The sequence below is a fragment of the Rattus norvegicus genome, chromosome 9 (assembly GCF_021556685.1).
Source record: "Rattus norvegicus strain SHRSP/BbbUtx chromosome 9, alternate assembly SHRSP_T2T, whole genome shotgun sequence".
Taxonomy (NCBI): domain Eukaryota; kingdom Metazoa; phylum Chordata; class Mammalia; order Rodentia; family Muridae; genus Rattus; species Rattus norvegicus.
Genome location: NC_141542.1, coordinates 91,843,391 through 91,868,908, shown reverse-complemented (window position 1 = coordinate 91,868,908; position 25,518 = coordinate 91,843,391). Strand labels below are relative to the sequence as shown.

Sequence of the window (25,518 nt, the reverse complement as noted above, 5' to 3'; positions counted from 1 at the left end):
AGAGGGCCGGCTCCGCCGGTCACACGAGGGGGGCGGGGTGGGGGGGCGGTGGCGCTGCAGGGGCTGCTGGGAGATGGGGGCGGAGCCGTTTATTTTAGTTTGTACCCAGGCGACGTCATTCCCAGGTGGGACTTAAGAGGCTGAAGTCTGTTACATCCTTCCAGCCATGACGCAGTCTCTCAAACACAGGCACAGGGGCGGTCCGCAAGCCAGGTGCTGGCCCCCCGTCGCTGGCCTCTAAAGGTGCTTCATGATCCTTGAGTACCCTCCCCACAGGCCATCACCCCCAGGACTCACGAGTCTCCTCTGGGCCCAGCTCCTCCCCTTCTTCATAGCCTAGCTCCAGCCCCCAGTCTTCAAAAGAGGCTGCTCTGGCTCTCCTGAGTAGGTCAGACCTGCTTTTTATAGAGTCTCGTGGCATTTCCTTCTCCACGCTTGTCAGAGCCACAAATTAACATTTGAGGATCATCTACCTCCCCCAGTAGAATGTAAATTCCACAAGGTAAGAATTGTGTGGTGGTTGTCATTCCCTTAATCTTTATCCGGACTTGAAAAAATACCAGTTGGACTGCTAAATAATACTTGGAAGACTTTTAACATTTTTTTGACCTAGAGAGGGTAAGGTAGAAGAGCCTAGTAAAAGGAAATTAGTAGACTCAAAATTTCTCTTCCACAGCTGATCCTGAATAGAACTATTCAACCTCAAAATGATTTCTGGATTCAGACCTCAGGAAAAAGGGAACCTTCCAGAACTGGGTCTTGTTTTATTCCATCTGGCCAATTCCTGGGCATTAGTATACTATGTTCTGTTTATAGATGCTGCCAGAAAGTACTAAGAATGTCAGGCTATGGTTATAGCTTAGGGGTAGAGTGCTTGCCTAGCAGACATCAGTCCTTACTTAGCCTCAATTCCCAGCACTGGGGGAGGGATAAAGCCGACACAGAATGTGACCTCTTTCCCCCCTCCCCCCAAGTCCCTGCTAAGACAGCAGCCTGTCAGCAGAACCCACTGGGAAACTCGGGTCTCTGAGAGCAGGGAGACCTGACCTTGCGATCTACTGATGTGTGACTTGGGAACTTCCAAGGACTGTTTCCCTCCTTAAATATAGGTAGCACCTAGAGTTGCTGAAAATCTAATCAAGCGTGGTTTATAGAAGGTGTTATTAGCGTGATGCTTTCAGATGTCACACGTAATCTAAGCAGTAATGGTTTCAGGACAGGTGACCTGGGGACATCTCATCAAAGCAACATCTTGGTCATCACCCAAGAGAAGGCAGCAGCAATCATTTTGTCTCCTTTTCCTGAATCCCACCTTCTGAACCCCTACCTATATATTTGGAGACTTCCCACCTACACGTAGGGAATTCTGTTCATTTTAGCCCTAATGAGAGATGAGGTATCCACCACAGAACCTTGAGGCTCTGACTTCCTGGTCTAAGGGTGCAGGCACAAGACAAGTTCTGTCAATGAGAATCACTGGTAGGTGGACAGAGGCAGAGAGAGATGAAGGCGAAGGTGGCTAAGAATTTATTTCTGTGTGGTGTGGGCTGCCGTGAGTCCTGCAGCGGCCTCTTGTGCCTGGAGGAGGAAGTATCAGTCCCCATGCTGAGGACGGATGATCACTGTCAGGAGGGAGGGGACAGGGCTGTCCGACCTCCTTTGAAGCTGCTGTTTGAGGTTTGGCTGCCAGCCCTGCGTTGACTGAATCGATGTGAGTTCCATACGTTGCTGATTTGAGGTTGATCTAGTGGCGGGAAATTGTTGGTTTAGTTTAGTTCTCTTTGCTTTATTTCGCTGTTGGTTTATTTACTTGAGTTAAGCTTCTGCTTTTGCAGTAGGAGTCCTGATTCACCCAACCGCCAAGTACTTACATTTGGTTTCAACAAACCAAGAGTAAGTAAATTACTCCAAAATCTTCCAAGTTTTTGCTGTTTTCGTATTCTCTCATCTCAACACACAGCAGTCTAGCACCTACCAGGTATGTGACATTAAGAAAAGCCAGGCTGGAGAGATGACTCAGTGGTTAAGAGCACTGACTGTTCTTCCAGAGGTTCTGTCCCCCACATGGTGGCTCAGAACCATCTGGAATGGGATCCAGTTTCTCTCTTCTGGTGTACTCACAGACATAAATCTTTTCAAATGAAGAAGAGTAGAAAAGCTGGTGAGGTGACTCGGTGGCAGATGGCTCAGGGGTAAAAGTACTTGTCACTAAGCCTGATGACCTAAATTCAATTCCTGGGAGAAGAGAACCAGTTTCCACATGTTTTCCTCTGATCTTCACTTGGGTGCTCTGGCTCAGGCGAGCCCACATACATGGACACGTGCACGTAATAAACATTGCATGTTCTGAAGTCTAAACAGAAGGCTGAGGAGGAGGAAGGAGGAAGGAGGGAAGAGGAAGGAAGGAGGAGGAAGGAGGACCGCCTCAGGTTCAAGGCCAGCCTAGATAGTGAGTTTCAGACAAGCCTGGACTGCAGAGTGAGGAGTGAGGAGTGAGGACCTGTCTACACAAAGGAGAAAAAAAAGGGGTGGTGGGGGATGCACAAAGGATATGCATAAGCCCAGAGGCTGAGACAGAAGGATCAAAATTAGTGGCCAGCCTGGGGCTATGTAACCACTAGAAAAAGATTTATACCTTGACAAGATAAAGATAAAACCAAAGGAAAATGCATGGAAGAAGCAGATAAAGGCTTACTTTTCTTTGTTCACAAAGAAAGTCAAAGATTTTGTAAGACAAACTTTTTTTTTTAAATTTAATACTGGGGGCTGGAGAGATGGCTCGTTGGTTAAGAGCACTGACTGCTCTTCCAGAGATCCTGGGTTCAATTCCCAGCAACCACATGGTGGCTCACAACCATCTGTAATGGGATCTGATGCCCTCTTCTGGTGTGTCTGAAGACCATGACAGTGCACTCATATACATAAAATAAATAAATCTTTTAAAAAAATGTAATACTGGGGATTAAATGCTGGGTCTGGCACATTCTAGGTGGATGTGCCATACCTGCGGCATTCAGTGTGATTGTCATAAACCCATTTCGGGGGAGGGGAGGCATGGTCGGAGAACGGCGTCACGTGAGATTTCTTAGTGCTGGCTACAAAATTCCAAGAAACCAAGACAAGGGTCTTGTGACCTCAGTTTCCTCAAAACATAGGATTATGCTTTTGTGCCCCTCCAGGGTGTAGCAGGTAGGATTGAGTTTATTTCAGATTATTCATTACAACTGCCTATTCTCTGTTTATGTGCTTCGATGGAAAAACGTTTTCTGTCAAATGCGACCCGTCTACCACCTGCGGCTTGCCCTTGTGACTGTACACTTTCCTGACGTGACTTAACCCTCAGAGTATAAATTGATGCTCTGAATAAAATTGGCTATTGCACGAGTCTTTACTCTGCCTCGTTTATCGGCTCCATTCTCCCAGGTCCTACTGCCTCTAGAGTGGTAAATGGTTCGAAGAATGTTGGGACAAGGTCTGCCGTAGCCAAGGCTGGCCTCTAAACTCAAGCCTTGAACTCTGATCCTCCTCTCCATCTCCCCGGTGTTGGATTTGCAGCTGTGAGCCACCGTGCCTCAAACCCAATGCAGTTTTGTAAATTAGTAAAGGTCACAGAGGAGGAAATGCCGGCTTCTACTTCAGGAAAAGATCTTCAGGCCCATCATAGCCAGAGTTCTAAACAAGAGCTCCAAGAAAGCATTTTGAATGATTGACAGTGTTCAAAAAGCTTAACACACCAAGGCAAGGCTGTGGGCACAGCTATGCCCGGCATTTGTGGTGGGAGAGGTGGTAAGTGGGGTTACTTATGCCTTCAAGCTGGGCACTTGGGAGGCAGAGGCAGGTGGGTCTCTGAGTTGGAGACCAGCCTGGTTTACAAAAGAGTTCCAGGATAGCCAGGGCTACACAGAGAAACCCTGTCTTGAAGAAAAAAAAAAAGAGAGAGGAGAGAGAGGAGAGGAGGAGGAGGAGGGGGGCCGGAGTCATGGCAGAATATACCTTTTAAGCTCAGCACTCAGGAGGCAGAGGCAGGAGGATCTCTGAGTTTGAGGCCAGCCTGGTCTACAAAGCAGGAACTACTTAGTCCTGACTCAGCAAACCAAAAATAAAAAACAAAATGAACAAACAGTGGAAGTTTTGTCAAAAACAAACAGGGACTGGAGAGACGTGTGGTTCAGAGCCCTCGCTGCTCTTACGGTGGACAGTGTTTGGATGCCAGTATCCACACTAGGTAGCCCCCAAATACAACCAAGAGATCTGATACCCTCTTCTGACCTCCATGGGCACTGGTATGCATAGGTGCACACAGAGACACACACAAATACACATTGCTTCTTAAAGCACGTCTTATTTGGTTTTTTGTATCAGAGTTCTCTGTGTAGCCCTGGCCGTCCTGGAACTGACTCTGTAGACCAGGCTGTCCTTGAATTTAGAGATCTGCCTGCCTCCTGGGTGCTGATTTAGAGTCATGTACCACTGTGCCAGGCCAAAAAAAAAAAAAAAAAAAAAAAATCAGGTGTGGTGGAACCTACCTGTGTAGTGCCAGCGCCTAGCAGGAGGATCAGGAAATGAAGGCCAAATTGGATTACATAACAAGATCCTGTCCCAGAAGAAAGGAAAAAAGATAAACCAGAATAATGTTAGGTTCGGAAGCTGCCAAGAGGAGAATCAGATATTATCGGATTTCACAAAAGGCTGTTGGTACCTTCTGAATCCTGAAGCACGTGCTCATAAGTATTCAAACACACAAAGCTAAACCTAGCTGGGGAATTAGGGCAATGACAAGAAACTACATATGAAAAGCCATAAAATCACTCAAGTGCCGGGGCTGGGGATTTAGCTCAGTGGTACAGCGCTTACCTAGGAAGCGCAAGGCCCTGGGTTCGGTCCCCAGCTCCAAAAAAAAGAACCAAAAAAAAAAAAAAATCACTCAAGTGCCAATGAGTCACAGGGACAGATAGGAGATTGGATCAGCCAGTGAAAGGAAAGCGTCAAGGTTCTAGATGGTTCTGGATGTCTGTGACCTAAGCAGGAAGGCGTGGCAACAGCAACCCCAAGGGAGGTGGAGTTTCAGAAGGAGATGGACAAGAAATACACCTTCAGAGACAAAGACATATTCCTGACACAGCAGAGGCGAGGTTCAAGGTGGGGAACCTGCCTCCTGAGTCTACCTGCAGGAGGTAATTGCACAGGGACTTTAGAAGGACGGGGGATGAAAGCATTTCCTTGCATTGAGGGAGTCCCCGGGAGCCAGGCTGGGTGGTGCTCACAGCTGCCCTAAGGGAGCTGGGTTATTCCCTTTCCAGATTTATACCCCGTCCAACCCAGGCCTGTCAGTGCTTGCCAGAGGGACCATGGGGGGTGTGTGTCCTGGCTAGGACACAGAACTGGAAGGAGATGGCCGTAGAGACAACCAGGATGGGCTGTCTAGAACACCAAACAGAAAGGAGCACTGTGCCTGTGTGGGAGCCCAGCCGAATTGGCAGGTGACTGACTTTCTTAATCTTCCCGATGGCCTGTCCTAGTCTCTTGCCTAGGACCCCCTATAAGATATTGTGAGATTCCCAAGGGCAGTGGCAGCCCAAAGAAGTCTCTGTCCTGGCTCAGGCCCTCCTCATCTGGTGCCTTGATGCCTTCTATCCCGGAGTCAGGGCAGAGCAGTTGTCAAGCGTCACCCCCTCCCAGCCCTCAAGGTGCCTGAGTCACTATCTAGGCACTGCCGGGCACCTGGCCAGCCAGAAGAGGTGGAGTCTGGCACCACCATGAACAAGAGGAGCTGTGATCTGAAGAAGCTAGAGCACCGACTTCTGCTCAGGCTTGCTTGGGTTTGAATCCTGCTCCCTCCACTTACTAGCAAGGTAACCTTGGGCAAGACACAGAGCTGCCTGAAGCCTCATTTCCACAATTGTAAGATAGGCATCCATGTAACACTTCCTTAACAACTGCTGACTGACTAATATAAGCGGCCAGCATTTGGGGTGCCGAGAGAGTGATGACCTTGTCCCGGGGGGGCCTGCTGTAGGTATAATGACCACATGCATTTTAGGTTTAGACAAGGTAATACAAGGTGTCCTGGGGATGCTTACAAACCACTGTAGCTTGTCCAGTATGCTGGTTGGTTTCCATTGTCAGCTTGACACAACCTAGAGTCTCCTGGGGTGCTGGCTAAATCCATGTCACCTTAACAGAAGCTAGAGTCATCAGAGAAGAGAAAACTTCAAAAGTCTCCATTAGATCAGACTGTAGGCAAGCTTGTAGAGCATCTTCCTTAGTGATTCATGGGGGAGAGGCCATCCCAATGTGAGCAGGGCCCCCTCTGGGCTGGTAGTCATAAGAAAGCAGGGTGAGCAAGCCATGAACCAATAAGCAGCATCCCTCCATGGCCTCTGCATCAGCTCCTGCCTCCAGGTTCCTGTTGGGGTTCCAGTCTTGGCTTCCTTTAATGATGAATCACAATGTGAAAGTGTAAGCCAAATAAACCCTTTCCTCTCCAACTTGCTTTTTGGTCTTGGTACTTCATAGCCATAGAAACTCTAAGATATCCGGGAAGAAGAAACTCTGAGGGATTCCCCAGATCACATTTGTCTACAGCCATATCTGCGAGAGATTGCCATGATTGATAATTGCTGTAGAAGGGGCCATCCCTCTGTGGGCGGCACCATCCCAAGACAGGTAGGTCAGGGCTGGACAAACGTTAGCTGAGCATGAGCCACAGAACAAAGCAGTAAGCAGAGTCTGTTATGGTTTCGGCTCCAGGTTCCTGCCCCGACTTTTCTCAGCGATGCATTGTGACCTGAGGGTGTAAAACAAAACAAACCCTTTCCTCCTCAAGTTGTTTTTTGGTTATAGTGTAATGATATTTGATGAGCTTCATCTAAGGTATTGTTTATTTTACCCGGGCATGCTTTTTACTGATAGGAAAGGGGGATGCAGTGTATGACCTTGGGAGGTAGGCTTTGAATACCACCATCTCTAGATCTGCAGTTGACATTGGTGGCAGAAGCTGGAAGGCTGTGATGGTCACCCCCAAAGCCCTTCAGCGACGCAGTAGTTCTGCTGCCCGCTTGACGACAGGGACTGATGACTGACCACTGATCACAATGGTCTCCAGGCCCACAAACACTGCATGGGGTACATGGTTTCCAGCCTCACTTTCACTAAAAAGGTGGCAAAGTTAGGAATCAGGAATCATCCCTGGGCATCTGCCCATCTGGTTGGATCCTATGTTCCAGGCAGTAGAGCTCAGTGGGCATTGACCGTCTACACACAGGACTGCCCCAAGTGGACTGAGCATACTCATGCTGGGCAGGCTGAGGACAGCTTTGGAGAAACCTAGACCTTGCCTGAACGCTCTGTCTCCTTTTCTTTCTGGGTTCTTGAGTTGAAAGCCAAGGATCACAGGCTTGCTCTCCTTGCCACACCTCCTGTATCTAAGCTTTTACTGACAGCATGAAGGGCTGTGCCAAAGCTCTGGGGGAAACAGATGTGGGTAGATCTGAACCTTAGTGCCTCACTCAGTGACTAAGCACCCCAGTGACGGACAGGAGGGGATCCAGTGGGTCTGGCAGAGTGCGATAGTCACCAGTCTATGTTCAGAAAGAAGTGGGAGCCAACAGTGAGGACAGCAAGAGAAAATAACACAGAGATAGTGACAGTGAGGGAAAATACTAATACCAAGTTTGGGGTGATGGATCTGACTGGCAGGAAAAGGAGGTGGAGACAACTGGGGGCTTAGTAGCCAGCGTTTATTATATCATTTCTTGTACTTTATTCCATGTGCTCTTTTGCATTACTGTGTTTTATTTGTTGTCACTGTTGTTGAACTCAGGACCTCACGCATGCTCAGCAAGTGCTCCATCCCCATTACTTCACTCTGTGTTCTTAAAAAATTGTTTGTTGGGGCTGGGGATTTAGCTCAGTGGTAGAGCGCTTGCCTAGGAAGCGCAAGGCCCTGGGTTCGGTCCCCAGCTCCGGAAAAAAAAATTGTTTGTTGTGGGTGGTGCATTGTAGCCTTTAGTCCCAGCCCTCAGGAGGCAGAGGCAGGTGGCTCTCTGCAAGTTCGAGGCCAGACTGGTCTACAGAGTGAGCTCCAGGACAGCCAGGGATACAGAGAAACTCTATCTTGGGGAAACAAAATTGAGACAAGGTCACACTAAGCGAGCGTGGATGACTACGCTGGTTTTGAACTTGTGATTTCCCTACCTCAACCTCTCAAATAGCTGGAGTTACAGGGCTATGCCACTATGCCTGGCTAATATTTTGTGACATGTACTGAGGATGTTTTATTCATGAACCTAACACACTGCTGGCTTTTAAAACAGGACCTAAGGACCTTGATTTATGATTTTTTAGGTGAATGGGATTTATCCAGAAGTAATGGACATCTCAGAGCTAGGGTGCCTCCATTTCTCTTATATGAGAATGTTAGGGGCTGGAGAGATGGCTCAGCGGTTAAGAGCACTGACTGCTCTTCCAGAGGTCCTGAGTTCAAATCCCAGCAACCACATGGTGACTCACAACCATCTGTAATGGGATCAGATGCCCTCTTCTGGTGTGACTGAAGACAGGGACAGTGTACTCATATATAATAAATCTTTTTTTTTTTAAAGAATACTTAAAAATACTTAAAAGCTGACTATCCCATTGCCTTACATACACAGAGTGCTTCACACATGTTAGAGCCTTCTCAGCATCCCGTGTCATGATAAAAGAAGATAATGAGTTGATCTTGGAAACATTTAGACATTCAAAGACTTAAGAACTCCTCGGGTATGGGAGAGAGGGAGGCTGATTTGCCTTATCCAGTGTCTGGCAAAACCTGAAGTATCCCTGAGCCTACTCAGGTTCTGTCCATGAAATTAGACACAGTCCTGGCCACTGGAGCCAGCAGCCTACACAGGATATCTGGCTTCTGAGAGAACAATACTCCATGCTGTGAGGCAGCAGGTTTGGAACAAAGAACTCGCCTCAGGAGACATGTTTCTTTTCACCTTCCTGAGCTTCCCGACCTCCTATTTCTGTAAACATGGTAGAATCTTCTACCCAGAGGGCCTTGTGGCGATGTTTGGTTCCATTGCATAAGTACTAATTAGATGCCTTCTTGTACCAAGCTCTTCTTCAGGACAGTCCCCTTAGCCCAAGTGCCTCCCCCAACCCACACTTCAGGAAACTGACTCTCAGAAAGGTTAGGCAGCTTTCCCAAGGTCATGAGCAAAAGTAGACACACTCTGGGCAGGGACAGTCTGGCTCCAACCATGCCTTTAACTGCTCTCCAATCTTCCCTGGTGGAGAGAGAGAGAGAGAGACAGTTGAAGATATCAAATGTGCCTGGCCCCAGTACAACCCACCCCAACAAATGCAGTCATGCTTCTCTCTCTCCCTCTCCCTCTCCCTCTCCCTCTCCCTCTCCCTCTCCCTCTCCCTCTCCCTCTCCCTCTCCCTCTCCCTCTCCCTCTCCCTCTCTCTCTCCCTCTCCCTCCCTCTCCCTCTCTCCTGCTAATATGTAGTTGAAATGAGAGGTCAGTCAAAGGTGTGGCACAGGAGCAAGGCATGAGTGACAGCATGTAGAAGGACATCTCTCTAAAGCTGTCTTTTGACAGCTGGAGGAAGGGAACGCCAGGGTCCCAACAGTCTGCATCAGTAAGTGGACGCAGGGTTTATGAAGATTCAGCCACAATGAAGGGTCTGCACTTTCTGCTCAAATGCCCATGGCCTCTCTGCTAATGGTTGCACATGATCTCAGAGTCCTTGAACAGCCCTGCTCCTGAGCCTAGGCTGCCTCTGCTCCATTCCCTGTACATGTTCCCCTGTTCCAGCAAATGCAAATGGAAGGCTTACCCCAATTTAACATTGCTTCACTACATGCTGTAGCCCCATGAACATCTGGACTTTCAAGTTTCTTTTACCCTGGATCTAATGAGCCCCCAAACCCTGTTTACCATGTTGGCTGGCCAGGAATGACTGTGGTCTGATGCCTGTGTGTCTGCCACTGGGCAGAAAGATGAATCTTTGAGAGACTTACTCCTGACCTCTCTATCCTCTCTGGTAGCTCTCAGTAGGGAATGTTGCATACATACATACATATGTACATACGTACGTACGTACGTACATACATACACACACACACACACACACACACACACACACACACACACACACACACACCAACAAAACAAAACAAAACACTCTGTCCCAAGAGAGCTAGCCTATTGTCTGTTACAAGAACAGCAGCCAAGCACCCAAGAACTCAGTCTGGGTCCAAAGGAGAGCTGAGTGGGAAGGGCAAAAGAGGGGTCAAGACTAGTATCCAGGTTGGAGTCTGTTGCTGGTCACACAATCCCATTTCCTGGCTGACCCTCATAGCCCACAGAGGGTTTTAAGAGTGCTAGAACAACACCTCCTTCTCCTGTGATTGGCAAGTGCAGACTGTGTTGTGTGGGTGGGACTAAAATGATGTTTGCAGGAATCCAGAAATAGTGAGTCCTCGAGCAAGAGATAAAACCTAGGGCATTCTGAGTTTCTAGGGCATTCTGGGTAGAAACTCCGATTGTCATGAAATATAGGGAACTCGAGTCTAAGACCTACAGATCTAAGACCTTCTTTTGCCCTGGGCTTTCTCATCTGTCCAATTTGAAGGAGTGATTCGAGTTTCTCAAAGGGGAAAAACTTTCATGAACGCTTGGCCCAGAATTGCCGCTGTTCTCCACCAGACAGGCAAGGTGATGGGTTGGTTTGATTAATGGGTTTTTGTTTTGTTAGTGGTGATGGTTTTTGTTTGTTTTGTTTGCCTGTTTTCTTTTTGAGATAGGGTCTCTCTGTAGCTCTGGCTGACCTGGAACTCACCATGTACCCAAGGCTGGCCTTGAACTCTCAGAGGTCTGCCTGGGCTAAGATTATCGGCATGACCACCATACTTGGCTTTTGATTCAGAATGTGTAATGTTGCTCTGCCCTGTCTACTTTGACTCCCTCATTGGCTTTGCAAAAGAGACAAGATGGTCCTTGCTCTCCCAGGATGAAGAAAAGGAAAATGAAGTCTCTGGTGTCCTGCCCAAGGTCACATGGGGGTTCATTAGTGGTGGAATTAAGATTCTTCCGAGAATAGAGTTCAGCTTTGTCTTACACACGACAGTATTTATAGCCTGCCTATGTCTACTTAAAATTGTATATGTGGGTATATGACTTCTTGAACCCTCCTCTCCCCCTGTTTCTTTATCTCCTTCCTTCCCAGTCTGAATTGCATGGCCAGACAAAATCATTCCCTTCATAGCCCTGACCTCTCTCCCCACCCCTTTAACTTCAGCATTCTCATTTGTCTAACCATGAACCTGTTAAACCACATCACTAACTGAAAGGTAGCCATAGGGAAACTGGGAAGCTTACCTGCAAACACATTCACTTTCAGTGGACCTCCGTGTTGTCTGGCACTTCTTCAGCTAGTCCTCCAGATAGAACCACGACTAGGAATAGGTTGTCACTAAAACTAAAAGTACGTCAGCTAGCAATCCTGTCCTGGAAGCAGTGGCCAAGGTGAAATTCCAGCTACTGGGCCCAATGGTAGGAAACTTGTTTTGAGACAGGGGCTTTTTCAGAGACCCTGTTGACCACACAATTAAGGAATATCCCGGTGGCTAACCTCCCACCTGGGTCATGGATATGGACTGAAATCTTCAGAGTCAGACTTTTCTCTTTTTTCTGGTCAATTTCTAATTGGCAAAGAGACGAGACATGGGTTATGAAAATACTCAAGGTTGTTGAGAAACGTCATGCCGAATTGGTCTACAGGGAAGCCAGAGACTTTAGGAATTATTGACCAGGTGGATACACATGGAGTAAGAAGGCCTTCTAGGCCCAAATCTCACTAGTGAATCCCTTAAACTAGATATCTAAAGCTGGCCTAGTCACCACTAACTTCACTTCACTATCCAAACGCTAGGTAGGTATAATGCAAAACAGTTTAAAGACGCTGGGGGGTCTTTCTTTTGCTTTGTGTTGAGATGGGATCTTTCTTGCTGTGTTATGCAAGGCTGTCCTGGAATTCGCTATTTAACCAAAGTTGACCTCAAATTCCCTATCCCACCTCAGCCTCCCCAGTGCTGGGATTACAGGTGTGTGCCACCGTGCTTGGTCAGAGAATGAATTTTTTAAAGCATATGATACGGTTATAAAATAAAAGACAGTATTGTTAATCCCTTTAACGAGGATTCTTGGAGAGTCGTTACATGGCAAAACCCTGGCAAAAACTCTGTACTAGGGGTACAGTAGCACATAAGTCTTAAGGAGCTCGTATGCTTTCCTCGAGGAAGACAGTAAACAAACATAAAACTCAAAGGGCCAACGAGATGGCTCAGCAGATAAAAGTGCTTACAGAACCAACCCGATGACCTGAGTTTGACCCCCCAGATTCCATGGTGGAAGGTGAAAAGCAAGGCCTGGAAGTTGTTCTGTGACCTCTCCACACTCACCGTGGCACTTGTGCACTTACACACACCATCACAATGACGACGACGACGACGATGATGATGATGATGATTGATTGATTGATTGATTGATTGATTAAAAACCACACAAGGTAAAGAAGCAGAAAGGGATGGGAGGCTACTGCTTGAGGCTGAAGAAGAAATAGTTCTCTAAGAAGACAGTATTACAACCAGGCGTTCTGGCACATGCCTTTCATACCAACACTTGGAAGGCAAAGGCAGGTAGGTCCAGTAAGGTCAAGGCCAGCCTGGTGTACATTCTACATAGTAAATTCCAGGTCAGCCAAAGCTACATAGAAAAACTTTGTCAATAACAACAACAACAACAATACAATCAAGACCTGATTGAAGCATTGGCTACACAAAAAAAACCTGGAAAGGCTGCTCTTAAAAGAACAGGCAAGCAAGACTTAAATGGAAGGTAGGAGGGAGAGACTATAGCAAGATGAGCTCCCAGAGTACAAAAAGCCTCAAAGGCTGTGTTTTAGGCACAGAGGCCAGCACATTTGTGTTCTGGGGGACAGAGATCATAGCCATGTGGAGAACATGCTATAGGGAGTCAAAGTAGACCACAGCCCTGCTGGGAGGTGACTTTTCAGGCATTCAGAAACATGGGGACCGTGGCTTGGACTACTGGTGTAGCAGGAGGAAGTGAGACTAGCTCTCACTAAATCAGGGTACCAACGGCCCTCCCAAACAGCCATGCCTGCCCTATCCCAACTCCTTGGCCAGCTTCTCTTTACGTATTTGCCTTTCCAATTGTTCAGACCCAGGGGCGAGTCTAGATCCCTCTAGATGTTTTCCCTCCTCTCAGAAGTTGGTTGTGGAATGGCCTGTTGAGATCTAACAATGTCTGCTAATGTGTCTCTCCCCATTCCTTCCTTTTCCATTTTTTCTTGCAGGGGGGTTTGCTTTAAGGAAAGATTTTTCTCTCAGATGAGAAGAGATATAAGAAATCTTCCTCCCTCCCTGCCTTAATACGGTGCCATATGAGGCCATGATTATTACTACATCACTTGGAGCTGAGGCAGCCATTTTGAGATCCTGAGGGAAGATGTCATCAGCCTACTGCTCCACTGCCAGAGGAGAAAGCTGGAAATACTGGAGTTATTGGTGACGTCAGCCCTACTCTGACTTCTAACAGGGTAATGAATATCTGCATTGTTTAAGCCATGACTACACATGGATTCCATTATTGGCAGCCAAACACAATTCTAGTAAAAGAGTAGGAAGGAAGGCCAGGCATGTTGGCATCTGCCTGTAATCCCAGACATCCTGTCTCACAAAAAAAAAAAAAAAAAAAAAAGGGGTGGGGGAGGGGAGTATAAGATTTTCCTTCACTACTGTGTGAGCATGCAATGTAGTTCTTTCTGTAAGCCCCTAGAAATGCTACAATTCTTATGCAACAAACATTCAACAACCCCAAAGTAGATATACTAAAATGAAAACCCCAGCAGACTGTGCTGGTACGCACTCAGGAGGCGAAGGCAGGAAGATCCTGAGCTCAAGGTCAGTCTAGATACATAAGGAGATCCCACCTCTAATAATAATAATAATAATAATAACAATAACATAATAGTAGTAATAATAATGTGGAGAAGGAGAAGCGGAAGAAGAAGACATCATGAAGTAGCATGGGGACCATGGCATTACTCTGCCTACCACAGCTGTTAAATGTAAACATAGGCCTAGAGAAATCTCCCAGTACCAAGGTACATTTGACATCTGAGCTTTCAAATGACTGCAGAAGAGAGCAGAGGAGCCCAAGGTGACCAACTATCTTAGAAGGGCCTGTTTGTAAGGCTTCATGTGGCACCTGGGCCTCTGGTTCTCAGTGTCCCGGGGAACAGTGGATGGATATAGAGGCATCACTGTACGTAGACTGTGTAAGGAATATGGTTTGTGGCAAATACTCACTTTCCACTGTCATTCGGAGATTTTGGTAAATGCTAGGCAGAGGTGGTTAGACAAGCCTCCAGGAAAATCTCCAGTGGGTTTCCAGGGGTACTGTATCCCTTGAGACTTGGGTATGGAAACCTGACCAAGTTGAATGAATGAAGAGAGAGAGTCACATAAAAGCTAGGGTCAGGTGGACTGCAAGCACTGTGACGGAGAGCAACTAACTACTAAAAGAACTAGGACCTGAGCACATTTACTATGGCCAGCACAGGCAGGGGGGAGGCTCTGTGGGAGGAGCAGGCTTGGGCTGTAAACACCCAGGGAAGCTGTAGTTGCTACTTTGGCCTATGATTCATAATCATTCATGCTTGGACCAGAGGAAGGCTTTGCTCTTCCTAGTTTGACCAAAGAAAGCTTTGGTGCTTTCCCATGGATCTGTGGTGTTGGTCCCTGACGTGGCTGAACCCATGTCAAAAATCCACATTGCCTCAGGGTGTCGTTCACCCCTCATATGTTAACTCAGGCCTTCTTTTCTGTCCCCACACATGGACAGAAATACTACAGGGAAATGTTTTTATGATTAAAGGAAGAGCATGCTTTGCACGCACCCCGATGGGAGTTAAGGGATAAACTTCCCCAGACCCCGCCTGTGTCCTTCCCCTTCCACCCAGTTGTCAGTCATTAAAGCACAACTGCAACTGACCTCAACCACGGGCACAAGTACGTGAAAACTCTGATTCCTCTGATGTGAAGGTGACTTGGAGGGTACAGCGGTCCGGAAGTCCTTGATCTTTTCATATGCTAAACACCATGAAGTCCAAACAAAACCTTTCTTCTTTTGTTTGTTTGCTTTTTGTAGTTCTAGGGTCTGAACACAGGGCCTTGTAAACACCGAGGAAGCCCTCTACCACTACCAGTAAGCCGTACCCACTAACGGAATAAAACATTTCTGAGAGGGACTTTAGTCTTATCAACTGCTCAGTGCCAACTTCCTGAGGGCCCCATCTCTGGACTACAATAGTTCATTGAATGAATACATGCTTATCAGATGTTCCAAGTACCATACTGAGAACGGAGGATCCAAAGAAGAGTGCAGCGTAGCCCTTGCCTTGGTTCACAAACAACTACGGCACACGCTGGTGTGCCGTGGTTATACTACGTGTGAGTGGACACCCTGAAGTCTCAGGTGGTTCTTTATTCATTGCCCTGCTGGGTGTGTACACAGTCCTGAGCTTGTCTGGGCCTCACGACTGAAGTGGTTACCTCAGTTTTACAAATGAAGAACTGAATCCAAAGGCCAAACAGGTTTAGAGTTTTGCCTGATAATTCAGATCTTTTCTATTCCTTCTGCTGTATGAGTGGGTTCATAGGAAACATGAGAAGGTCTTCAGAGTGGCCACTGTGTCCTGTGATCATCAAGACTCCTTCCTTTGCCCAGACCACGGCCCATGTTTGCAAGCAGCTTAACCAAATGCCCTTGTCCATGTTCTTTTTACGAATGAGCACCTCCCCCAACCTTGGTGTTAGGGATGGAACCCAGAACTTCATGAATGATAAGCATGCTACCAACTGAACTACACCCTCAGCCTCTCCCAACCAGCCTTAATTCTCCTAACCAGATGTCAAGGAATAGAAACAGAGAGCTTGTGAATTTTACTGTATTCTTTTCTTTGTCTTCTCTAAGTCAAACGCCACTAGCTACTTTGTTGACAGAAAGTTTGCCATCTCTGTATATATTACACATTGAGCTATGCTGGCAAACCGCTCATCCCTATGAAGAGAATGGGAACAAATGCTGGTGAAATCTTGTTCAAGTGGTGACTAGCCTGGGAATCAGATTTCTTATGGCCATGAAAACCAGCACCTGGGCTCCTACTGAGGGATTTTTTCTGGTGGGAGTAATGTATGTCTGAGAAAGAAGAAATAGCTTTTAGAAAGGCCTGTCCTAGTACGAAATGGAAATAAAACGTAGAAATAGGAATCGCTTCGGTTCTACAAGCCAAGAACTCAGTGACACTAAGTCACTTGTCCAAGGTTGCATAGGGCCATCCGGCTGTTGTCCCAGGGGCTCTAGGTTCAGCGCTCCGCCGCAGCAGATAGGCGGTGGTGGCGGGAGCTCACTAATAGTGACGGCGCTAATGACGGAGCCACTGACCGGAGAGTGGCCGGTGAAAGGTAGCAGATTCTCGCGTCGGCCCTCACAGATTGGCTGCGCCCCTCGGCTTTGAGGGACAGTGTACGGAATCGGCACCCTGGGGCTCAGGCTCTGTAGTTCTAGGTCCTCGGCCTCCCACAGGTGTGGGCGAAAGCCTGCCATCTCGGCCGGGGACCAGCAGGCGGCGGTCTTCTGTAAGGGGGTCTCTGGCGACCAGTCCCAGCTGCCCAACCCGCCCGAGCCCGGGAGGCGACGCTGGGAGGACAGCGGAGAAAGTCGGGGACAGCCGCTTTTGAAGGATTGCTTGAGCTTCATCCGCCCTAAATCGGAACACCTGCACTATGGGCGTCTGCATGACGCAGGTGCAATCGAGACACGCTCAGTCACCGCGCCCTGCGTCCCTACTTCGGACCTTGAGAATCCGGGGCGTCGGCTCAAAACTAGGAGCGAATACGGGCCGCAGCTTCTAAGCCAAACCCGACAGGTGAGGAAATCCGGACCGGCAAGGGGAGGGGATTCGACTAGGCTTCACTCCTGGTGGCCACCTACCCTGACGGGGGTGTAGTCTTTAGACCACCCCGCCCCATGGTGGGCGGGCTGAGCGCGCAGGTCCCGCCTCCTTCATATAAGAGTGGTGCGGCACTGCAGCTCCGCAGATCTCACCGAGACCCGTGACCCCGACTCTACGTGAGACGTACATCCCAAACTCATCATGGTGAGTGAGGCCCCACCCCGGGATCTCTCTGGTCCTGTCAAAAAATGCTCCGCTCCTCTAGGGAACCTTCCTGAGGACCCTTTCATTAGCATTCCGAGTCTCCAGGAGATGTAAGAGTTTTGCGCTTCCCCCACCCCTCCTGGTGACTTTGGCCTAGAGTGTTATCCACCTTCATAAACTGGGGACTGAGGGAGGGTGCTTCACTAGCAGAGAGGAGCCCTCCTATAGTGCCCTCCGGCTTGGGGCCAAGCGTCTGTGCCCCAACCCTCCTGAGGGGAGTCACGAGTTCCTGCACCCAGTGCTCTCCTTGGGCGGCAGAAGATCTGCTCCGCTGCCCCCGCCACCCATACCTCCTGAGTGAGTCCCTGGAACTGACCGAACACGTGCTTGGCGCGGGTTGGTGTTAGGGGTTACTTGGTACCGCACCCCGTCTTCCTCTATGCCTCCTTCCCATCTACACCCCCCACATGACTCAGCACCCCCTCCTGAGCCAGGAGGGGTGGCGGGAATGGGGTTCGGCCTCGGGAGGCAAGCGGGCCCCTCCTACCCGAGTGCGGGTGCTCGGAGGACAGGCAGAGACAGCTGGCGCTGAACGACAGCCCCGGCCGAGGCCAGGTTGGCGGGGGAAGGGAAAGAGGTGTATGAAGAGGGTTGTATTTATAGCCCGGAGCGGAGGCAGAAACCCAATCCAAGCTTTCAGCTGGGAAGTAACTGGAAAGACTCCAGTGGGAAAGCAGACTGTAAGGCCCAGGTACAGATGGCGCTCCCCTGGCCTTGTGCAGCAAGGCGGGTTTCCTCAAGGGCCTCCTAGCAGGTTCCACTTCCTTTTCTGGGTATTTAGAAATTGTCGTGCCCCACCCCACCCCCACAAGCCATTTGGTTGTGGAAAGAGAGGCGTACGAGTCTTAGAGACCTGGGTGTTGAGGGGTTAAATTACAGAACCCCTTAGGCAGAGCCTTAAGTTGGTCAGGGCTCCAGTTTGTATACCTGTATTGCCCGCCCCTGCCGTCAGCGCTTACCCGCATTATCGCTGCTATTTCTATGCGGGCTGAGGCGAGGATGGAGGTGGTGAAGCAACGCAGAGTGTGGGGGTGGAGGTGAGGAGAGGAGCCAGATGGGATTGATCCCTCAGGGCCAGATGGAATTTAAAGTGAAGATTCCAGCATCCTGAAGGCCAGAATGGTCAGTTGATACCAGACGGAAGGTTGAGACACCTCTTTGCCCCCAGGAAAGAAAGGGAGAGGGTTGTGAGAAATTTTAGTTAATCTTCAAGACAAAGATTAACCAGGTAGGAAGCTGCTGGCTATAAACTGTAAAATGTATTTCTGGAAGTTGCACGGACTGGAAGCAACTGGAAAGTCTGTCTTTCCGTGTATATCCCTTTGTGTCTCTTTCTCTCTCCCTGCACCCCCGTTATAATTGCTGAAGCCCTCCCTGTCGGGTGTGCATGTCCTCTCTGTCCTCTCTTGGTATCCTGTGGATGTAACAGGATTATACAGCTCTCACTTGATAAATTCTCTACTGAGAAGTAGGCTAAGGGGTTGGTCTGCCCTTCTGGATGCCTCCAGTCTGGGGAACCCTGTATTGAGGAGACCCGGAGAGGCTGCCAGCTGCTTCTGACCTCTGTGAGCCCCGACCTTACCATACTTTGACCAACTGAGCAGTCTCAGCTAATAGGCAAGAGGATGAGAAAGAAGCTAATGAAGTGAGTAGTTCTGGATGACGACTTATGCTGTGACCTTCTCTGTATTCCTCAGCGTGAGTGCATTTCAGTCCATGTGGGCCAGGCAGGTGTCCAGATGGGCAATGCCTGCTGGGAGCTCTACTGCCTGGAACATGGGATTCAGCCTGATGGGCAGATGCCTAGCGATAAGACCATTGGTGGAGGGGATGACTCCTTCACCACCTTCTTCTGTGAAACTGGAGCTGGAAAACATGTGCCTCGGGCAGTCTTTGTGGATCTGGAGCCTACTGTAATTGGTGAGCAGGGCGGGTTCCCTTTGAGGAAGGTGGAGAGTGTGTCTTTTAAAGAATGTCTTGACTGGGTTTTTGTGACCTTTGAAGCCTCTTGATTTTATTTGATGCTGAAGATGGACGCTGATCCCAGGTTGGCAGGAAGATGAGCTAACTCTTTCATCTATCTGGCTTCAACTGCCACTCCGTGGGTGGGGAGGAGGAAGGAGCATAGTCGTGTGGTTTTTTTTGCCCTAGCAATGTGCTATTCGGTCTTTCAGATGAGATCCGAAATGGCCCGTACCGCCAGCTCTTCCACCCAGAACAGCTTATCACTGGGAAGGAAGATGCAGCCAACAACTATGCCCGTGGTCACTACACCATTGGCAAGGAGATCATCGACCCAGTGCTGGACCGGATCCGCAAGCTGGTGAGACTGCAGCCTGGCAGGGAGGGAGCTTTGGACTCTGTGCTCAGGAAAGTGTTGAGGTCCATTTCTAGGATCATCACTAGTTGTGTTTTAGAATTTGATGCTGTTAGGGGATGGACGTTCAGTCTTTGTCCTAACATCTGAGATACTTTAGACCTTGTAAAACTAGAAAATGCCTCAGGCCTTCCCCCCACCTATATTGTTCTTTCTTCCTTGCCTTTCAGTCTGATCAGTGTACAGGACTCCAGGGCTTTCTGGTGTTCCACAGCTTTGGAGGAGGCACTGGCTCTGGCTTCACCTCTCTGCTGATGGAACGGCTTTCTGTTGACTATGGCAAGAAGTCCAAGCTGGAGTTCTCCATCTACCCAGCCCCACAAGTGTCCACGGCTGTAGTGGAGCCCTATAACTCCATCCTGACCACCCATACCACCCTGGAACACTCGGACTGTGCCTTCATGGTGGACAACGAGGCCATTTATGACATCTGTCGCCGTAACCTGGATATTGAGCGCCCAACCTATACCAACCTCAACCGCCTCATCAGCCAAATTGTCTCCTCCATCACAGCTTCCTTGCGCTTTGATGGGGCCCTCAATGTGGACCTGACAGAGTTCCAGACCAACCTGGTACCCTACCCTCGCATCCACTTCCCCTTGGCTACCTACGCACCAGTCATTTCTGCAGAGAAGGCCTACCATGAGCAGCTGTCAGTGGCAGAGATCACCAATGCCTGTTTTGAGCCTGCCAACCAGATGGTGAAATGTGACCCTCGGCATGGCAAGTACATGGCCTGCTGCCTGCTGTACCGGGGAGATGTGGTGCCCAAGGATGTGAACGCTGCCATCGCTGCCATCAAGACGAAGCGCAGCATCCAGTTTGTGGACTGGTGCCCCACAGGCTTCAAGGTCGGTATCAACTACCAGCCTCCCACCGTGGTGCCTGGGGGCGACCTGGCCAAGGTGCAGCGTGCAGTGTGCATGCTGAGCAACACAACCGCCATTGCTGAAGCCTGGGCCCGCCTGGACCACAAGTTTGACTTGATGTATGCCAAGAGGGCTTTTGTACACTGGTATGTGGGTGAGGGAATGGAGGAGGGGGAGTTCTCCGAGGCTCGAGAGGATATGGCTGCCCTGGAGAAAGATTATGAGGAAGTAGGCATCGACTCCTATGAGGACGAGGATGAGGGAGAAGAATAGACAGCTACTTGGAGCCCTGTTCACTGTGTTTATTGCAAAATCCTTTCGAAATAAACAGTCTCCTTGCATGGTTTCTTGTCCCCTTTGTAACTGCTTGAGCTTCTGCTTGTCCCCCTCTTTCTGCTTTGGCTGCTACCTCCTGTTACTTGCTGCTTGTGACCTTTTATTTTACCTTTACATGGCTGAAGGTGAGACTTGCCAAAGGGTCCCACATTGAGCCTCAGAAAGTATGAACCTAAGGACTTCGATGTAAGGTCCTAAGGACGCTCAGGATAGGAAAGAAACAAGGACCAAATCCTGGACCTGTCTGTCCAGCTACAAGCTATTACAAGATACAAGTCTTCACTTTTTGAAATAGGAACTGATGTCTGAGTGTCTGTGTTGGATGGTTGGACTACTTTACTCTTGCTGCTGCTTCCTTCAACAGCTCTAGAAGCAAGGCTTGGCCCAGGCTTCGTTGAACACTGAGGATTTGGGAATGGGGGCTGTGCGGGCCCAAAGTTCCTGGGCATACAGCCACCTCACAAACTTGGGGGATGGGCAGGAACAAGGGCAACCTCCTAGTTGTTTGTGCCAGGGCACCTCTGGCAGCTTTGCATAGCTTGCTGTCTATCTCGCTTTCTGGGGCTGGAGCTACGCTATTAAAAGTCAGGTCTCTCCCCTCTGTTTGTGCTTTCTTTTGGCCTCAGCCTCTGCTCAGGGCGGAAGCCTCCTTCCTGGACCCTAGGGATAAATTATACTTCACTAATAGGCACCCTAGGACTTGTGTTGACGTCAGCATGTAGGGGTGGACATGGCTTGGGGGAGGAAGCTTCAAAATCTCCAGAACAGGAGCATCAACCTTTCTCTTGCCTCCCCTCCCTGGTGATTCAGGGAAGCAGTGCCCTTCCCTGAGGAACAGGTTTAAAACCCAGCTAAGGCAAGGTGCCTGTTTACTCAGCAAATAGGGCAGGAAGTGGCTGCTGGATACTGCCACAGGCCACCAGCCTCATCAATTATTAACCATGTGTGAGCTAGAATAGTCAGGGAGACTGGAAAAAATGGCTGCCAGCTCCACTCCCTTTGTCCTCTGCTGAAGAAGGGAAAAGACCTGGTGTGTTTCCACCCAGAGGTCATGGACTTGGCAAACCTGCCAAGCTGGGCTGTTCTAAGCTACCATCCTGGGAATGAACGACAGAACTAGTCGAGTGTGCTTTCAAAGGGACCCTGGTCCCACTTCTTGGCACAGACAGAAACCAGCTCAAGCTGGAGGCTCTGGTTCTGACCAAGGCAAGCTAAAGACCTGCCTGCTGTCAAGCAGGCAGAACTCAAGTAACTCTGCCTCAAGACACCACACCAGTACTTCCTGTCAGGAGATACCCTTGGAAATGGCAACCAGAGTTCATTCTTTCCCTCTAGACACATTGACCTAAAATACACACAGACTGTTTTCACTTTATTCTACTTTTTATGTATTCTCCTGCTGCCAGATCTGGAGGCAGAACATGATGTGCGCCCAGCAGCCCAGCTTTGAGCCATATTTTCTGTTTCATCCCCCCCACCCCCAACTCACCCTAGGCTCCTTGCCCAGGTATTGGGATAAGAGCAGAATATACAAGGACCCACCATCCTTGCCCCTAATGGTGAGACCCATCTTGTGTAGATCAGAAGTTCCAACGAGGCATGAGAGCTGATTCAAGGTCATCTTCCCAATATGCTCACTGATTTGATCAGATTTGGGTGGTGTGCTGGCCAGGAGCTGGTGGCTGCAATGCCTCCAATTGACTGAGGAGGACAGGGATGTGAGGGCGTTGCTGGGGGTCCACAGTCATCATAGAGGCCAACAGCTGTCGCAATGCTGAAGAATGCCTGTGGGATGGGGAAGGCAGAGGACTGGAGGACACCTAGAACTGCTAGGATTCCAACTCGGCTGGCTCTAGGCCAAGTCTACAATGCTCAGTGTCCTCTTACTCCTCACCTGGGGCTTTGTGGGATGCTGAGGTCATTCTGCACAGCAAGGGCCACACTGTCACCTTTCTGGAACACCATATCATAAGGGCCTTCCCCAAACATCATTGCATAAAGCACACAGCCTAGGGACTGAGCATAATTTGGTTAGTTCCTGGAAGGTGAAAAATGGCATCTCTCTCCTTATTGCTATGGTAAAAGGAGACCATGTAAGCTAAAAATATGCCAACCTCGCTCCAAGGAACCATGTTAGCAGGAGGGAGGTCTGTGTGCCCCTGCTTAGCCAGTGCCTCTAGCAGTTCAGCCACAGTGATTGCACAGCTTCCTGAGAACAGTGTCAGTGATGGTTCCCAGGAAGGAAGTGGACGGGTATGGAGACATACTGTGGCTCTGGGGTTCCATGCAACAGAAACCAAGTCTCCTTCCCTTTAATCCAAAATAGTTACAAAGCCACACCCCTCTCCACCCAGGTTCCCACCCACATGCTCCTCACCCAGACATCAGTCCGCTCATCGATGACACAGTGGCTTTGCACAGAAAAAAGTTCAGGTGCCCGGTAGGAGATGGTGCACCGCTGGGCTGCCCAGTCCTGGAACAGTGTCCCCAGAGCTCAAAAGTGGAGCACAAGCCATATCATGTGACCAAATTGGTGCATGCATCAGAATGGTCTGGGGATGGGGAGGAGATGGCCAAAGAAACCTGGGGACTCTCTTACCTGTAGAGCTAGGGCCTGGCGAGATCCCTCCACTTGGATGCATGCTTGATTCATAGAACCCAAGTCCATTAAAACCGGCTGCCCCTCATCACCAAGCAAAATATTGGTGGGCTTCAGGTCCCTGGAGGGAAGTGAAAATGACCCAAAGGCATCCTGGGTAGGTAGGCTGGTATCCCAGGGAGCACCATGAAGAGAGTGCAGAGAAACCCCACTTCTCTTGGCATTGCTCTTTCCCCTGGCTTCAATAAGTGTAGGGCCCGCCCACTGACCTGTGTGCATAACCTTTGGCATGAATGGCCTCAAGGCCTCTGCAGATACCCAGCAACAACGGAAGGATTTGGTCTTCAGTCAGGAAGTTGCCTTGGTCCTTCAGCCTTTCTATCTCATTCCACAGTGTACCTCTCTACAACACAAGTTTTCCGTGTTGAGACATTCTGAAGCTTCCATTTCCCAGGATTCTATTTTGTGTTGAAGTCTGTCAACCCTTTTACCACATACACTCTCACTGATCATTTGGGGCTATGTGTGATGTCAAGTTCATAGGGGATCCTATGGTTCTCTGAGCCCCAAATATAAAGTGGCCAAAACCAGGGTGTGTGTTCCTAGGGTATTTATATTTGACTGCCCACAGAGCCCTTGGTGGGGTTGTACAATGCTACAATCCCCTCTATAACCACAAGCTTTTCTGACCTTGAAGAAGGGTAGCAGCAGCCAGGCTTCATGCTTAGCACCTCGTTCTTTCAAAGAGTAAGCCATGAGGCGAAGGATGTTTGGATGCTGGAAGAGGCGATGCATGTCTGCCTCTCGTTGGGCCTCTTCCTGGTCCTGCTGCTCATGACACAGGATTCGCTTCAGGGCGTAGAAGTGTCCATCATGTAAGCCCTCCACTAGGTCCACGTAGCTGAACCCACTGTGGGCCAAAGGGGTCGATGAAGGACCACGGTCGTCTCCCATATGGCTTAGACCCCGAGAAATTCCCTTAGGGAAGGGTGCCTCTCACATGGAGTAGAAACCCTCCCACGATGTAGTTCTCATATAGTTTCAAGACGTTAAGGTCTGCCATCTTCAAGAGCAGGGGCACAGAAATCACTGAGACCCTTTGGTCTGAGCATAAGATGCTCAATTAATTTCAAGTAACAATCAAAATTTAGTAAGTGCTCATGAGCCAGGCACTGGGTGACATGTTTTAAAGAATATACTATCTAACTTAGTTTTCTCACCAGTCCCTCAGTGAGACATTATAATCATCTCCGTTTAAGCAGAAGAAACCAGTTTACTTAAGGTCACACAAAGTAGATTCAGGAGGCCAGGGCCTAGAATACAATTCTTGACCTATTCAGCTAACCGGTCAGGTGAGGTAGAATCTAAGGCTAATACTCTTGTGTCCCTATTACTGCCCCTAAATGACCTGGGTCTAGCTAAGTGACTTCCATACACTCACCCCTCCCCCAATTTCTGGACGAAGAGGTAACGCTTATTGTCAATGATGACAGTTCCCCGGGAACAGACACACAGTGCATGGCCCATAGCGTCTCAGTCATCCTCTTCAAGGATGGTCTTTCTTCCAGGGAGAGTGGGCTCTTCCAGACGATGGGTTGGGGTCCCGGCGGATCATGCTGGAATGAAAACAGCAGGTCGCGGGTAAAGAACAATCCAGACAGCCACTGAGATACCAACCAGTAGAGCTCAGGTTCACCTCCGAGAACCCAGATTCACATCTAAAGAAAACAGTCCCTGGTGACTCCAGCTCTAAGAAGGCTGAGTTCTGGCACCCCAAAGCCTCAGGCCACGCTGTGTCTTACCAGGCCGCTTCCTTCAACCCCGGCCCACCTTCGGCCAGGTCCAGCTCTCACACCCGTGAGGCATGGGGTGGCGCAGTAGGTGCGGGACTCGAGCCCACCTCTGGCCGAGTCCACCCTCCGTCGCTGAGGACCGAGCACAGGATCTGCCAATACAAACTCTTCAGTGACCTGGCTCCGGCCTGTGCAAAGGGCCAGGGACCGGAAGCTACGGTGACATCATCAGTCCGCGTCGAA

General features: G+C 49.3%; 2 protein-coding genes and 1 long non-coding RNA gene across 37 annotated transcripts; 1 reads left to right on the top strand and 2 right to left on the bottom strand.

The window, feature by feature from the left end:
- The first annotated feature begins 117 nt into the window (after positions 1-117).
- Positions 118-21,484, top strand: Tuba4a (tubulin, alpha 4A). Of its 33 annotated transcripts, XM_087566311.1 has the most exons (9): positions 5,077-5,174; positions 5,301-5,480; positions 5,680-5,852; positions 12,396-12,564; positions 13,375-13,617; positions 15,231-17,010; positions 18,999-19,221; positions 19,476-19,624; positions 19,849-20,888. In XM_087566311.1, exons 7-9 carry the CDS (start codon positions 19,041-19,043, stop codon positions 20,818-20,820), a joined length of 1,302 nt encoding a protein of 433 aa, XP_087422437.1. In that variant the 5' UTR covers positions 5,077-5,174; positions 5,301-5,480; positions 5,680-5,852; positions 12,396-12,564; positions 13,375-13,617; positions 15,231-17,010; positions 18,999-19,040; the 3' UTR covers positions 20,821-20,888.
- On the bottom strand, positions 1,512-4,961 carry LOC148003796 (uncharacterized). The gene is made up of 3 exons (XR_015629659.1): positions 4,700-4,961; positions 4,527-4,594; positions 1,512-1,744 (listed from the first exon to the last, which is right to left on the bottom strand). It is a non-coding gene; the product is annotated as an uncharacterized LOC148003796 (long non-coding RNA).
- A 758-nt stretch (positions 21,485-22,242) lies between the features above and the next one.
- On the bottom strand, positions 22,243-25,493 carry Stk16 (serine/threonine kinase 16). 3 transcript variants are annotated; one of them, XR_015628491.1, is made up of 8 exons: positions 25,285-25,493; positions 24,924-25,098; positions 24,173-24,392; positions 23,752-23,885; positions 23,483-23,603; positions 23,261-23,376; positions 22,778-22,899; positions 22,243-22,668 (listed from the first exon to the last, which is right to left on the bottom strand). XR_015628491.1 is itself a non-coding variant. In NM_173142.1 (8 exon segments), coding segments are annotated over 7 exon segments (918 nt in total). In that variant the 5' UTR covers positions 25,010-25,098; positions 25,285-25,479; the 3' UTR covers positions 22,248-22,529.
- Positions 25,494-25,518: the final 25 nt, after the last annotated feature.